Below are 15073 nucleotides of genomic sequence, written 5' to 3' on the forward strand. Positions count from 1 at the left end.
TTCTTGCCCTCTGCCTTCCTGTGGCTTCCGGGCTTAACCTCAGGTCACCAGTCTGTAGAAGCGCCCACAGTGGCTCTCTAACCCAGGAAATAATATCTTTTCATGTATGTATGCATGTATGGGTTTCATTTATTTATTTATTTCCTGTGATTGGGCATTTTGTCTCCATGTATGTCTGTGCACTGTGGACATGCCTCATGCCCACAAAGGCCAGAAGAGAACATTGGATATCCCGGACTGGAGTCACATACAGATGGCTGTGAGTCTCCTGTGGGTGCTGGAGAACCTGGGTGCTGCTCTCTGAGCCGTCTCTTCTCTTTACCTCTTCTCCATGTGTTTGTATCATGTGGTTGTGTGTTCATGAATTTATAGATGTGGAATTTATCAACTCATCATTTATGGGGCAGTTTTTCAAGATAGGAGGCTTTTAAACGGCCTCATGTTAGTATCAAGGAATACAGTGCAATATTTGTGAAGACTAAATGGTTTATTCCAGTAACATGAGCAAATATTATTATTAACTGTTCATTGGATGGCTCCTGTGTATGCTGTCCTGCAGGTTTCTTGGGGCTCCACAGGAAAGGAAGTAAGACAGTTGTCACCATCAAGGATCTGTCTGTCTCTCAGGGACTGGCGCACAATGCCATGTTCTGGACGATATACCTTGCCTAAGATGCGTCATTGTTCATACAGCAGTTGTCTCACACATGTCAGACAAACAGCTGGTTTCTATAAGGAAGGGTTTGGGCTGTCTCGGCGTATGCATAAGGAACTTTCTTTGCAGGTCATAATGCTTTTACTTCAGTGACATACGACGCTGTGGGCATTTAAAGATCACATTGTCGCAGACCGCTGGCTTAAAGAAGGGCTTTGTGGTGCATGTTTCCCCTGCTAGAAGGGATATGTGGAATGGGGTAAAAAGGCGGGGGGGGGGGTCTATATATTCTATACATAGCTACAGCATTGTAGGCACAAGAGTGCAAGCAAGCTGCGCCAGTAGGGATGTGGGATATGTATAAGTAAGAAAAAAAGAGTTGGGCATATAAATTAGAATTGAAATGCTGCGTCTCTTGCAGAAAAAGTTTTAATCTTAAATATAATAAAGGCATTGAAAAAGACATTAGCACAAAATGCTGTCTATAAATGTTTAGTGGAATACTGTTGGGGAAATAACACTGGACTCTGATTGCATTGTGTTATGAGCTTGGTTACTGGTGCTGCTTACTTTTACCAGTCCTAGGAATAAGTCCAGAACAAGAGGAGCATTTACAACAGAGCATCCAGAAACTTTATAGACATGTTCTTGCTATATTTTAGGATTGTACCAGTTTAACAGTGAGTGAATATAAATCTCCTCAGCATTATCTTAAAAAGATAATTGTAAAAAGAAATGGACATAAATAAATTTAATTTGGAGAGGATTGGGGAGCTGTTTCTTTGGCTTTTTGAGACAGTGCCTCACTTTGTAGCTCTGGCTGTCTAGCCTGGAACTCACATAGATTCCCCACTGCCTCTGCCTCCCAAGTTCTGGGGTCAGAGTGTGTGCCACTACATCTACCAAGCTCAATGTTCTTGATAGACAGAAACTTCAAGGTGTGGAGATGTAAGAGCCTAGAAGGGGTTTATTTCTTCTTAAGTTTTTCATTTTGAGACAGAAATATGAGTGTTGTTTTTACTGTGTGTTCATCTACAGCGTTACTCATATTGTCCCCTTACTATTTTAATGAAAATGCATATTAAGATGGGGCCTTAGAACTGTTCATTAAAAATCACCAGCTTTGATTATTTTTCATTTGTATTTATTTTCTATCACAGGAGTTCCATCTTCTTCCTCTGAAGACATAGCTGTCTTGCGCCATGAAGGTCAGGACAATCTGACATGTACTTGTTTCTTGTCTCTTCACTTGAAGACTAGTCTTCATCCATTGTGTACATTTTTTTTTCTTAACAGGGAAGGGGAGGGGAGAATTAGTTCCCCCCCTCCCCTTCCCTCCCCAGACCTTCAGCAAATACCCTTCATTACTTTACCAAGATGGCGGACCCCATCATGGATCTATTTGATGACCCAAATTTATTCGGCCTGGACTCTCTGACTGATGACAGCTTTAATCAGGTCACTCAAGACCCCATTGAAGAAGCACTTGGACTGCCAAGCTCTCTGGACTCCTTGGATCAGATGAACCAAGACAGTGGAGGTGGTGTTGTGGGGAATCCATCAGCAAGTAACCTGGTTCCCCAGCCAGAGGAAACGGCTCCCGCTGAACTTCCCAAAGAATCCACAGCTCCAGCTCCCGAGTCCTTAACCTTGCATGATTATCCCACTCAGCCCGCCAGCCAGGAGCAGCCAGCCCAACCTGTCTTGCAGACATCAGCGCCAACATCAGGGCTTTTGCAGGTCTCCAAAGGCCAGGAGATCCTGAGCCAAGGGAATCCTTTCATGGGTGTCTCTGCCACAGCTGTCTCCCCAAGTAATACTGGAGGCCAACCATCTCAGTCAGCCCCGAAGATTGTTATCCTTAAAGCCCCACCAAACTCCTCAGTCACGGGTGCCCATGTGGCGCAAATTCAGGCCCAAGGTATCACCAGTACAGCTCAGCCCCTAGTGGCTGGCACAGCCAATGGTGGAAAAGTCACTTTTACCAAAGTGCTAACTGGCACACCCCTCCGACCAGGTGTTTCCATTGTCTCTGGTAATACAGTGTTGGCCACCAAGGTCCCTGGGAACCAGGCTGCTGTTCAGCGCATCGTCCAGCCGAGCCGACCAGTAAAGCAGCTAGTCCTCCAGCCAGTTAAGGGTTCGGCTCCTGCAGGAAACGCTGGGGCTCCAGGGCCCCCACTGAAGCCTGCAGTTACACTGACTTCTACACCTGCCCAGGTGACTTGAGTGGAAGGGGGAGTGGACGTGTGGTTCCATAGAGGACCCAGCACAGTGTGGGTGGGGGGAGAGAGAGCACAGCCATATAAGACCTGCCTGTAGCAAAGTCTGTTTAGATCTGTCTTGCAGAGTGTGAGATGTTTGGGACGAAGTCAGTTTGTAGCTGGGCCTGTTCTCAGCTCATGACGATCTCCCTGCTTTAGTCTCCAGGCATGGAATTACAGGCACTAACCACCGCGCTCTTCTGTCTTTGCTTTCCACCAGTGAGCTTTTGTCTAGCAGCTAAGGTGGGGATAGTTAATGTTAATGTGCCTCTCTGCTCTTATCACGTGCTGCGCTGTACCTACCTGGTGCTGAATACAATGGACAGTGTCCACTTACAGAGCTCAGTCTGCAGCGAGATATGGACATTAACTAAAAATTCACAGTAAACGTTTAAGTTGCCTTAAAATAGAGGATGTTCTGGGAACATATATTTGCAATACTTATAAGTGCTCTACTTATTTACTTACGGAGACAGATTCTTGCTGTGTAGCCTAGGCTGGCCTGGAATTCTGTATTGCCAAGGAAGACTGGCCTGGAAACCTGAGATTGGTTGACTTTCTTCTGCCTTCTTACTGCTGGGATTAGAGGTGTGCTGTCACACCAGTTGTAGGGTTTCTGGTTGCTGTCCTCAAACTTGGACTCCTCCTCTCAGCCTCCTGATGCTGGGATTACAGACATGTGCCAGTACCCCCTTCTCTTGTCACTAATACTCTTATCCTCTCACTAATGTCTGTCATATAAAGGTAGAGCTCTGAATAACGGACCAGAAGAGTTGGGAGCAGTTGTAGGTATTAAGGCTAATGGAACTGATGTGGAGGCATGTTTCCTTTTACTCTGTGAATTTTTGTCCTAATTTCCAACTACTAAAACGACTGCCTTAGATAGCTATCAAAAGTTGTGTGGGGGTGGAGGGGTGCACATGCATGCTTGCATGTGTGTGTGTGTGTATGTGTCTGTGTGTCTGTGTGTATGATGAGCTTCATACTCACTGGGCTGAGGTATTACAGAAAAGATGCTATAGAGACATTGAGGGGGAAGCAAAAGTAAACTTTCTGACACTCAGTTTTATGATTCAAGCTGGTATAAATATTCCTGTATATAGTGTTTTAAAATGTTCCTCTTCTGTGATTTCCCTTTTCATTGTAGGGTGAATCGAAACGCATCACCTTGGTCCTCCAACAGCCACAGTCCGGAGGTCCCCAAGGACATCGGCATGTTGTGCTAGGGAGTCTACCAGGCAAGATAGTGTTACAGGGCAACCAGCTGGCAGCCTTGACTCAAGCCAAGAATGCCCAGGGGCAGCCTGCCAAAGTAGTAACTATTCAACTGCAGGTGCAGCAGCCACAGCAGAAAATCCAGATTGTACCACAGCCCCCATCATCACAGCCACAGCCACAGCCACCCCCCTCAGCCCAGCCATTGACCCTGTCCTCTGTGCAGCAGGCTCAGATAATGGGACCAGGACAAAACCCAGGCCAAAGGCTCTCTGTACCACTCAAGATGGTGCTGCAGCCACAGGTGAGTGACTTGAAATGAGAAAACAAGGAAACACCCCCTTAGTCTCTTGTCACTGCCTCGACTGTGGGAAGTTCTAGTTTATACCTTGGAACTGAGGTGTAAATTTTCACACATGGAAACCTTGTTTTGATTAAGTCATACAAAAATTAAGAATTATTGTTGAGTTTGAGGGGATGATTTCTGTAATATATTTGTCTTTAAACTGTTCATAGTCTTTTCTTTATTATAACATTATGGGGTGGGTTGGGGAACTGGGCCTGGGCTGTACTGCAAGACTATTTCCCCTCTCAAAACAAAAAACAAACAAAACCAGCCAGGCATGATAGCACTGTCCCTTAATCATATCCCTCAGAGGGAAGGCAGAGGCATCTCTCAGTGTGAGGCTAGCCTGATCTTTATAATGAGTTCCAGGACAGCCAGAGCTACATAATAGACAAACCCTGTCTCAAATAAATAAATAAATAGATAAACCATTTAAGAAAAGAATGATTTGAAATTACCTCGACCCAGTTGATGGTTCAGTTGGTAAAATGTCTTCTGCACAAGTGTGCAGATCTGAGTTTGGATCCCAAGCCTGTGATCCCAGTGCTATGGAGTTGGAGACAGGCCAGCCCTAAGCAGTGCCCCCTTAGTTCAGTGCGACCCTGTCGTAAGTGTGCTGACTCACGCCTTTAGTCCCAGCACCTAGAAGGCAGAGGCAGGTGGATCTCTGAGAGTTCAAAGCCAGCTTGGTCTAAAATACTGTGCTTTAGGCCAGTTAGGACTACATATCTTTTTGGGGAAATGTATCTTTTTGTTTTGTTCTGTTTGACAGAGGGTTGTTCTGTGTAGCCCTGGCTTCCCTGGACTCACTCTGTTGACAAGGCTAGCCTCGAACTCAGAGATTAGCCTACCTCTGTCTGAGAACATATCTTTGTAAATGAATGAATGAGGAAATTGAGGGAAAGTTGTCTCTTGGTTCCCCCATGTACACTTACGTACCCCAAACATGTACACAAATGTAAAGCACACACAAAATAAATATTTAAAGATGGGGTTGAGGAGTTGGCACTATGCACACTGCAAGCATGAGCATGAGAATTCAAATGCCTGGCGTCTGCATTAGAAGTGTGTGAGCCAGGCCCTTAGTCCCAGCACGCAGGAGGCAGAGGCAGGCGGAGTTCTGTTCTACAGACAGAGTTCCAGGACAGCCAGGGCTTTACAGAAAATCCCTATCTTGGAAAAATTAAAAAAGAAAAGAAGAGGTGGGTATGGCAGATACATAAACATGCAACTCCAGTTTTGTAAGGGGACAAAAGAGAGGGTCTCTGGGACTCAGTCACCAGCTTAGTTCCAGCTTTAGTGGGATGCTCGATGTCTTGTGGGAATTCATCAGGGAAGTAAATAGAGAACACACATCCTGCTCCTGGCTTATGCCACAAACACACTAATTGTTTTAATGAAATTGTGTTTCATTTGAAGGACAAACAGTTAATGGGGCTGGAGAGATGACTACGTGATTAAGAGCACTCCCTGCTCTTTCGGAGGACCTGGGTTCAGTCCCCAGGACCCACATCAGACGGCTGTAGCCCCAGCTGTAGGAGTTACAGCGACTCTGGCTCTGTACACACACACACCTCTGCACTCTGCACTCGTGTGCATATGTCTACACACGCACACCTACACACTTATTCACACACATGCCAGGGTGATAAAATCTAAGCCAAGGAAATGAATCAAACTTTTGAATATTTAGGGCAAAGATAAGTGTTAGTTGTGTAAGTTGTACATTTTTTAAAATAGTGAATATGAAACCATGGCAAAAGAATAAAGTTTAATTTTCTAGAATTTTTTTCTTCTCATCAGAAACCAAATTTTTTTTTTTTCTTCTTTTTTGTTTGTTTGTTTTTGTTTTTTTGTTTTGTTTTGTTTTTCCCGACAGAGTTTTTCTATGTTATCTTGACCATCCTGGACTCACTTTATAGACCAGTCTGGCCTTGAACTCACAACAATCCGCCTGCCTCTGCCTCCTGAGTGCTAGGATTAAAGGCGTGTGCCACTGCACCCAGCTTTTCTTTTGTTTTGTTTTTTTCCAGATGTATCTAGGTTGAGTGAGTCTTAACTTTGAGTATAGTTTTGTGTTGTTTTATGGTGTGTGTGGGTAGTCAGGGTCTCACTATGTAACCCTTTGCTGGCCTGAAACTTAAACTACGTAGGCCACCATGACCTTGAGCTACTGGGCAGTCAGTTCTCTTCTCTCTGTCTCCCAAGTGCTGGACTGACAAGTTTAGGCCATTTAAGTTGCAAACATGTTGAACCTGTAATGTCTTTGTTTCTCCAGGCTGGTTCTTCTCAGGGAGCCTCTTCTGGCCTATCCGTGGTTAAAGTTCTAAGTGCCAGTGAAGTGGCAGCCCTGTCATCACCAGCAAGCTGTGCTCCTCATACTGGGGGGAAGACTGGAATGGAGGAGAACCGCAGGCTTGAGCACCAGAAAAAGCAAGAGAAAGCAAATCGGATTGTGGCAGAAGCCATTGCCAGGGCCCGGGCCAGGGGTGAGCAGAACATCCCTCGGGTCCTGAATGAGGATGAGTTGCCCAGTGTCCGGCCAGAGGAGGAAGGTGAGAAGAAGCGCAGGAAGAAGAGCGGCGGAGAAAGGCTGAAGGAGGAGAAGCCTAAGAAGAGCAAAACTTCTGCTGCCTCCAAAACAAAGGGCAAGAGTAAGCTAAAGTGAGTGCTCCTGCTGCCCTGTGGGGGCTGGAGACCCGTCCCGTGTGCAGCAGCCACCGTGGGGCCTGTCCTAGAAGATAAGACCTTTCGCTTCTCTGTCCTAATGCTCACATGTTTAGCAGAAATGTTTAAATAGGTATATTTTCAAGAGAACCCTAAGGGACAGGACAGATAAGTTGTTTGGATAGGACTTTGTGCATGCTGACATTTTTATCACTGTCGTGTCGAAGAGATTTCTCAGTGCCTCTACTACTCACTCTTAAGAGAGCTGCTGGCTCACTCCTAAACCTCAGTCACTGTCAACCTTAGACCTTGAGGGAGTATGGCTTCCTATAGTTCTTTCTGTTTGTTTCTTGTTTTTTTATTTTTTTATTTTTCTTTTTCTAGACAGGGTTTCTCTGCATAGCTCTGGCTGTTCTGGACTCACTTTGTAGACCAGGCTGGCCTGGAACTCAGAGATCCACCTGCCTCTGCTTCCTGAGTGCTGAGATTACAGGCATCTGCTACCACCCTTGCCTTTTCTTATGGCTCTTGTTGCAATCTTGTGTTCTTTTTCTTTTATTTCTTGTAGTTACTTTCTTACTAACTTCTACTCTCTGTGTGTTCTTCAAGCTCTGTAGCTGTATAGCTTTTACCACTTTATAGAAGAGCAAGTTTTGGAAGGCTGGAGTGATGGCTCAGCAGTGAAGAGTGCTACAGCTATTGCAGATGGCCAGGGTTCAGTTCTCAGCACCTCAAGGCAGCTTTACAAGTCTTTGTAATTCCCGTCAAGGGATCTGATACCTTCTTCTCATGTCTGCAGTTACCAGGCGTACAGCTGGTACCCCTACATATATGTAGGCAGAACACTTTCCACACTAAGTAAATGCATCTTTTTAAAAAGGTTAAAAAAAAATAAGTTTGATCTCTGTTATTTGGTCCTCAGCAAAGTGTTTGTCAGGACAGGGTCACCCTTACAAACCCAAGTGCTGTCTTCTTCAGACACTGTACTCTGCAGTATTTGTACTGCAGGCTGGAGAGCCAAGGTTTGTTTGTTTTCTCTTACACCCAAATATTTCTTCTGGAAGTTTAGTATATGACAGTTTGGATTAATAATGCTTTCTTACTCATAAAGTGTTCTTGCTTTCATTGAAAATGAACATGGTTTTTCCTTTTTTAGCACCATTACTCCTGTAGTTGGCAAGAAGAGAAAACGTAACACATCATCCGACAACTCTGATGTGGAAGTCATGCCTGCACAGTCACCGCGGGAGGATGAGGAGAGCAGCATCCAGGTAAAGGGACCTTAAAGACTTAGCAGAGTGTAAGCCTCCTGGCTCTGCCACCTGGGGTGAAAACAGTCCCTATGAAAATGTCTGTGTTTGCGGAACTGAGCCAACCGTGTAAGCCTATGAATCAGTGCAGACGCTGTGACGGCTGACCCCGCTCCTTCTTGGAGAGCTGCTCAGCTGTCCCCTGTGTTGACCTTTTCTGTGCTTAAGATTTCTGATGAAAACTCTAGGTGGTTAGGGACAGAGTTTAGGTTGTTTTTCTTTCCACCTTTGAAGATGAGAGGCATAGAAGAGATGGAAAGCTAGACCAGACCCCAGCCTCCAGGCCTCATTTGCTGCCTGACAGTGCTGTCTGTGGGTACAATTTATAGCCACAGAAAGAACTAAAATGTGCTGATTAAAACTGGTAGCATTGTCGAGCACTTGTTTATTGTGAGGTCCTGGGGTCTCAGTAGTGCCTGTTCTCCAGGGACTGCTGCTTATTAATGTAACTAAGCTAGTCTGAATTCAACGTCAATAAGTGGAAGTTTATACTAAATGAACAGAGTCTCTCTTAAGTTTAAAGGCACGTTATTATTTTATGTGTATGGGTGTTTGCATGTATATATGTGTGTCATGGGCATGCCTAGTACCATTGGATGTCAGAAAAGGAAGTTGGATCCCCTGCGGTTGGGAGTTGAGAGTGAACCACCATGTATAGTGCTAGGAATTCACTACGGGTCCTCTGGAGGAGCAGCTAGTACTCTTAACTTCTGAGTGGTCTCTCTAGCCCCTTTTCTATTTTTTTTGTTAATTTATTTTTATTTTGTGGCTTTGTATGTATGGATACACATAGTATATGTTGAAAGTGAGTATAGGAGGATGTTAAAGTGTCCTTCTCTACCTCTGTCTGCCCTTTCCCTTGACAGAGGCTCTTACTGAACCTGGAGCCTGGTTGGTGCCCAGCAAGCCCTCTGCCACAGCCAGTCTTTGACGTGGATGCGAGGGCTTGAGTGCAGGTCCTCATGCTTACAAGGGCAGCAGGCGCTCCTACAGGAAGCCCTAGCCCATGCCTCCCTCCCTTTCCCTTCCTCCCCCCCCTTTCTGTCTGTCCGTCTCTCTCCCTCTTTCTCTCTCTCTTTCACACCCCCCCCTACCCCCCCCCCCCCCCCCCCCCGTCTCTCTCTCCTGCCCACCCCCTTCCCTCCCTCCTTTCTTTTTGGGCTTTGGGATAGGGTCTTAAATCTCCTAGCCTGGTCTTGACTCTGAATGATGCTGAGCTGAATGTGAACCACTGCTCTGCCTCCTCCTTGAGTGCTAGGCTGACCCACTCTCCTGGTTGGCTTTACACTCACACGGTTTTCCTGCCCCAGCCTTCTCAATACTGGGTTTACAGGCTTACGCCATCACGCCAAGCTTTCTTTTTGAGACTCTTTGTTTTGCTATTAGACAAGAGTCTTGCTTTATTGACCATGCTGGCCTCAAATTCAGGATCCTTCTGCCTTAGCATCCTGAGGGCTAAGGTTACCAGTGCCTTCTGGCCTCCAAGGTCACCAGGCATCCACATGGTACATATGCATAACACACAAAATGCAAGTAAATCTGTTTATTGTTTATTATTATTGTTGTTGTTGTTGTTACTATTATTATCATTATCTATTTTTATGTGTACATGTGTTTGGGCTGCTTGTATACCTGTACACATGTATGTAGTGCCGGTGGAAGCCAGAAGAGGTGTTGTATTCCCTAAGACTAGAGTTACAGCTGGCTGAGTGCTAGAGATTGAACCCAGGTCCTCTAGAAGAGCAACCAGTTAACACCCAGCCATCTCTCCAGCCGCTAAATTAAATAAATCTTTTTAAAAAATTAAAAAGTCATAAATGGAAAATTGGCATTTGATAATTAAAAATTACATATGCAGTGGCAAAAATGTTCCAGAAATAAGCATAGTTGCACTTACATGGTCTCATTCTAATTCTACCATTATTAACCTTATCACTATAAGGAAGTTACTTAACCTATTGTTGCCTAGTTTCTTCACTTGTAAAATGAAGACACATTTACATGCTAAGTAGGATTTACTAGGATTAAACATAAACATTTATAAAAATAGTACTCAACGTGGGGCCTTGACTCCATACCCATAGCTCATGATATGAACATATAATGAAAACCAAGCAGCATGTCCCATGCAGTATTATAGCACATAATACATTTACATGCATATTATATTACGTGTATAGATCTTATTAACATAATTCAGGATGTAAACATAGTCACCAGGCTTGTCCATACCAACTTAATTTTCATTCAACAAAAATAATATGTGTTATTAGGCTTACAGGTTCTTGCTCAGATCATTTCTCCCATGTGGCCCATTCATCTACTGTGGTCCCTCCACCTCTGCCCTTTGCCCGCCTGCAGTCTAGGACTCAGAGGCAGATGAATTTTTGAGTTTGAGGCCAACCTGGTTTACATAGTTTTAGTTTTTGGATAGCCTGGTCTACATAAAGAGACCCTGTCTCAGCTGGCCAGTGTGGTGCACACCTTTAATCCCAGCACTTGGGAGGCAGAGGCAGGTGGATCACTGTGAGTTCAAGGCCAGCCTGGTCTATAAAGCAAGTCCAGGACAGCCAAGGCTACATAGAGACCCTGTCTCAAAAAAGAGAGAGAAAGAGACCCTGTCTTGCCTAATAAAATCAAGAACATATAATGAAAGTACTGTATTTGTTACATAGGCAAGATTAAATAATAACGCTGGAGCATTAAAATGCTTTGTGTGCATATATGAAAATTTTGAAGAATTCTTAAAATGTATGTTAAAATGAAAGACAAGCTGAAGGCAAACTTTCATAATATAAAGAACGAGTAAAATTTTAGATGGTACCACAGATTAGGCGGCTCGACGTTTTGTTGTTGTTTTGTTTTTTTGTATGTGACTTTGAAGTTGGGGGTTGAGTCTGGGGCCTTGTGCATGCCAGGCAAGGACTCCACCCCTGAGGTGTCCCAGCCCCTTGCTTCATTTATGGGATAGTCTTGGGACATTTGGCTCTACTGATTTCAAACTTGCTCTTCTTTCCACCTGAGCGGCTGGATTACGCTGTGTACCATTGTGCGCAGGCAGGTGTGTACTTCCTTCTGTAGTTGGCAAGCCTAGAGACCCAAGAACTAGACTTGTGCTTCGTATTTCCTGAGGCCTGTTTTTGTCTCGCTGGACCCTCACGGCATCCTTTTCTACTAGTCCATGACCCTGGCTGGTATCTCTGTGTCCAGATTTTAGTTTACTTGGCTGGTTGGTAAAACACTATGTATCCTAGACTGAACTCAGACTTGAGGCCGTCTTCCTGCCTGTGCATACTGGGTGATGGGGTTCCTTTCTTACAAAAAGCCAAGCCAAGAACGATGCCGTATGTCTGTAAGATCTGAATCCAGGGGCCAAACTGTGTAAAATACTAAGGAAAGTAACTTAAAAAGGGAAAGAAAGTGGCAAGGGAAGAAGGAAGGGCGTGAGAGGAAGTGGAAGGAGAAGGAAAAGGAAGGAAAGAGCAACATAAAAGGGGAAAGGAGCCAGTCCTAACTGACAGGCTTTGAAGAATTGACTTTAATTAAGATAAATGAATCAAAACTGTTGTATTCTTTCATCCTTTGGGACTGTGGTGCTTTTCCATTGTTTACTACATTGCCGTTAGCCATGTTATTCTTCCAGTGGCTCCGTTGGTAGAGTGCTTTTCTTGCACGTACAGGTAGTTGCGTCCTCTGCATGGTGGCACACACTTAAAATCCCAGCACTTGTGAGGTAGCCGCAGAAGGATCAGAAGGTCACAGCTGTTCTTCAGACTTAAAGAATTTGAGGCTAAGCCGGGCATGGTGGCGCAGGCCTTTAATCCCAGCACTCGGGAGGCAGAGCCAGGCAGATCACTGTGAGTTCGAGGCCAGCCTGGTCTACAAAGCAAGTCTAGGACAGCCAAGGCTACACAGAGAAACCCTGTCTTGGGAAAAAAAAAATTTGAGGCTAGTTAGGGATAAATGACACCTCGTTTCAAAAAGAAAATTACATATCTGTATACTCACATATATATAATTGGGACCTGGATGATAGAAAACCCTTTATCGAACTTCTAGAAAGTTTAAGGAAATCCGAGAAAAAGTGTAACAGTACTAAATTGTAATCTGAAATTCTGTTCCAAGCCAAGCGAAGTAGTTCACAATACACGGGGAACTGAGGTAGACTGACTGCTGTGAGCTCAAGGATAACCTGAGATACCGAGTGAGACCTTTTACCAAAAACGCAAAGCAAGGGACTGGGAGCTAACTCACTGGTAAATTGCTTGCCATGCCCCAAAGCATAAGAACCTGCGTGCAGATTCCCCCAAACTATATAAAAGGCTGGGTGTGGCACATGGAGGCAGACAGGTTTCTAAAGCTCATTGCCCAGTAAAACTAGAGAAATGCATTAACTTCAGATTCATTGTGAGACATGGTGTGTAAAAAATAAAAGGACAGGTGTGGTGCCACATGCCTTTAATCCCAGCACTCAGGAGGCAGAGGCAGGTGGATCTCTGAGTTAGAGGCCAGCCTAGGTATACACAAACTGAATCCAGGATAGCCAGGGCTATTACACAGAGAAACCAAAAAATAAATAAAGTAAAGGTAAGGTAAGGTATAGGGGTGCAAACGCATAATTATAGCACTGGGATGAGAGGTAAGCCGTCTCTAAATTCATAGTTACCAGAGCTACATTTGTTTCGATAAATGAGGAAAAGTGGAAGAAAGTGAGAGATGCCTAGTTATAGTAATGTATACTATATAGTGCCCCCCCAAAACCCAACCAAATAAAAAGGTCATGTTCCAGACCCCAGTTCTTCAGATCTTTCCAAGAACCAGTTTTGTTTGCTAATTTGGGTGAGCAGGGGTGCGTTGACACCCTTCCAGAAATATCCATTATTTATGGCATGCTACTTCTAGTTAATACTTCCTGTGCTACTTTTTTTTTTTAATTATTAAAATTTTCAAATATACACAAAGGTTTAGTGAAGTCCCATATTACTATTCTCCTACTTAAGTTTTACCTAGAGATAGCCATTGCCCCTTTCTGGTTTATTTTAAAGTAAATCCAAGTAACCTTTTTTTTTATTGTTTGTTTTAACTTTTTTTGTTTTTTAATCCTGGTGTGGTGGCATGTGTCTTTAATCCCAGTACCAAGAAGGCAGAGGTATAGGCAGACAGATCTCTGTGAGCACACGACCAGTTTGGCTGACATAGTGAGTTCTAGGCCAGCGAAAGCTACACAAAGAGACCTTGACTCAAAACAAACAAATGAATAAATAGTGAGATCCTGTCTCTTTGTTAATTAATGTACAAATGTTACCATAAGAATAGCACAGTAGCCAGGCATGGTGGCACACGCCTTTAATCCCAGCACTCAGCAGGTAGAGGCAGGTGGATGGCTGTGAGTTCGAGGCCAGCCTGATCTACAAAATGAGTCTAGGACAGCCAAGGCTACAGAGTGAAACCCTGTCTCGAGGGAAAAAGAAAGAAAGGAAGGAAGGAAGAAAGAAAGAAAGGAAAAGAAAAGAATACTATAGTAATAGCCAGGTGTGGTGGCGCACGCCTTTAATCCCAGCACTTGGGAGGTAGAGGCAGGTGGATCGCTGTGAGTTCGAGGCCAGCCTGGTCTACAAAGTGAGCCCAGGACAGCCGAGGCTACACAGAGAAACCCTGTCTTGAAAAAAAGAAAAGAATACTACAGTAATTATAAAAGCCAATAAGACAAAAGGTAAAAAGTTGGGAGTATCTACAATCTTTTATACATAACAAGACTTTCCTTAGCAATGTAGAATAAAATACACCTGTGTCAATTTTCTGTTTTCGATAACATTCTGCCATGTGTTACAGGTATGTTCATGGTTTGCTTAATTGGTGTTTGTTTTTCCCCGTAAGACAGGATTTCTCTATGTAACCCTGGCCATCCTGGACCCAGCTGCCTTCAAACTCAGATCCACCTGCCTCTCCCTCCCAAGTGCTGGGATTAAAAGCGTGCACCACCACTGCCCAGTGGTTCACAGTTCTTTAGGCAAAGTGGATAGATAGCCTTCATGTGGTGGCCTTTTTGTTGACTAAGTCCCTAGGTGATAGAGAGTACATGAAGAGACCCAGAGAGCCCCATGTATGTTACCTCTGTGGCCTGGTCACTGTTGGACTGCAGTCCACACTACCCTCAGCTCACCAGATAGCCCTAGCTTTCCTCAAGGTCTTGAACTTCTAACAAGCCTTCTGCCAGTGTCTGGGTCTGGCTTGCTTATTTTTTTTTTTTTTCCAATGGTCTTGGGGGTTGACCTGGGGTCTAATTTCTTTCACATGTTTTGAAATTGTCAATATGAATGTATCAATTATTATTTTATTTCTCTTGAGTATATTTGATTTAAATAAATATAAATGAGTATAATTTATATATCCATCTCTCTGTTGATGGACATTTGAGCTATATGGTTTGTGACTTATCAACTAGGGCAAAATGAAAAAAATCTTACTACAAAGTATTCTTTGCACAGATTTTCATGTCTTTTGGCTAAATCCATAGAAATTAAATTAAGATTTTAGGGTAAGCTGGATAAAACCTGCCTGTTTTCCAAATGATGTGCCATTTGATGCTCTTACTCATAATAAGGATTTCCGTTGT

The 15073-nt window shown here is 44.1% G+C and overlaps 1 protein-coding gene across 4 annotated transcripts in view; it reads left to right on the forward strand.

Annotated features, from left to right (window-relative positions):
* Positions 1-15073, forward strand: part of CHD8 (chromodomain helicase DNA binding protein 8) — a 74916-nt gene that overhangs the window by 20761 nt on the left and 39082 nt on the right. For 3 of the 4 annotated variants that reach the window (XM_084767329.1, XM_084767331.1, XM_084767330.1), the window contains exons 2-5: positions 1816-2875; positions 4067-4438; positions 6759-7144; positions 8304-8418. In XM_084767329.1, the coding sequence (XP_084623455.1) occupies positions 2033-2875; positions 4067-4438; positions 6759-7144; positions 8304-8418 (1716 nt within the window). In that variant the 5' untranslated portion in view covers positions 1816-2032. The remainder of the gene's footprint in view (positions 1-1815; positions 2876-4066; positions 4439-6758; positions 7145-8303; positions 8419-15073) is intronic. The other variant, XM_084767332.1, reaches the window with a different exon arrangement.

The sequence above is a fragment of the Acomys minous genome (assembly GCF_964271855.1).
Source record: "Acomys minous genome assembly, chromosome: 18".
Lineage (NCBI taxonomy): Eukaryota > Metazoa > Chordata > Mammalia > Rodentia > Muridae > Acomys > Acomys minous.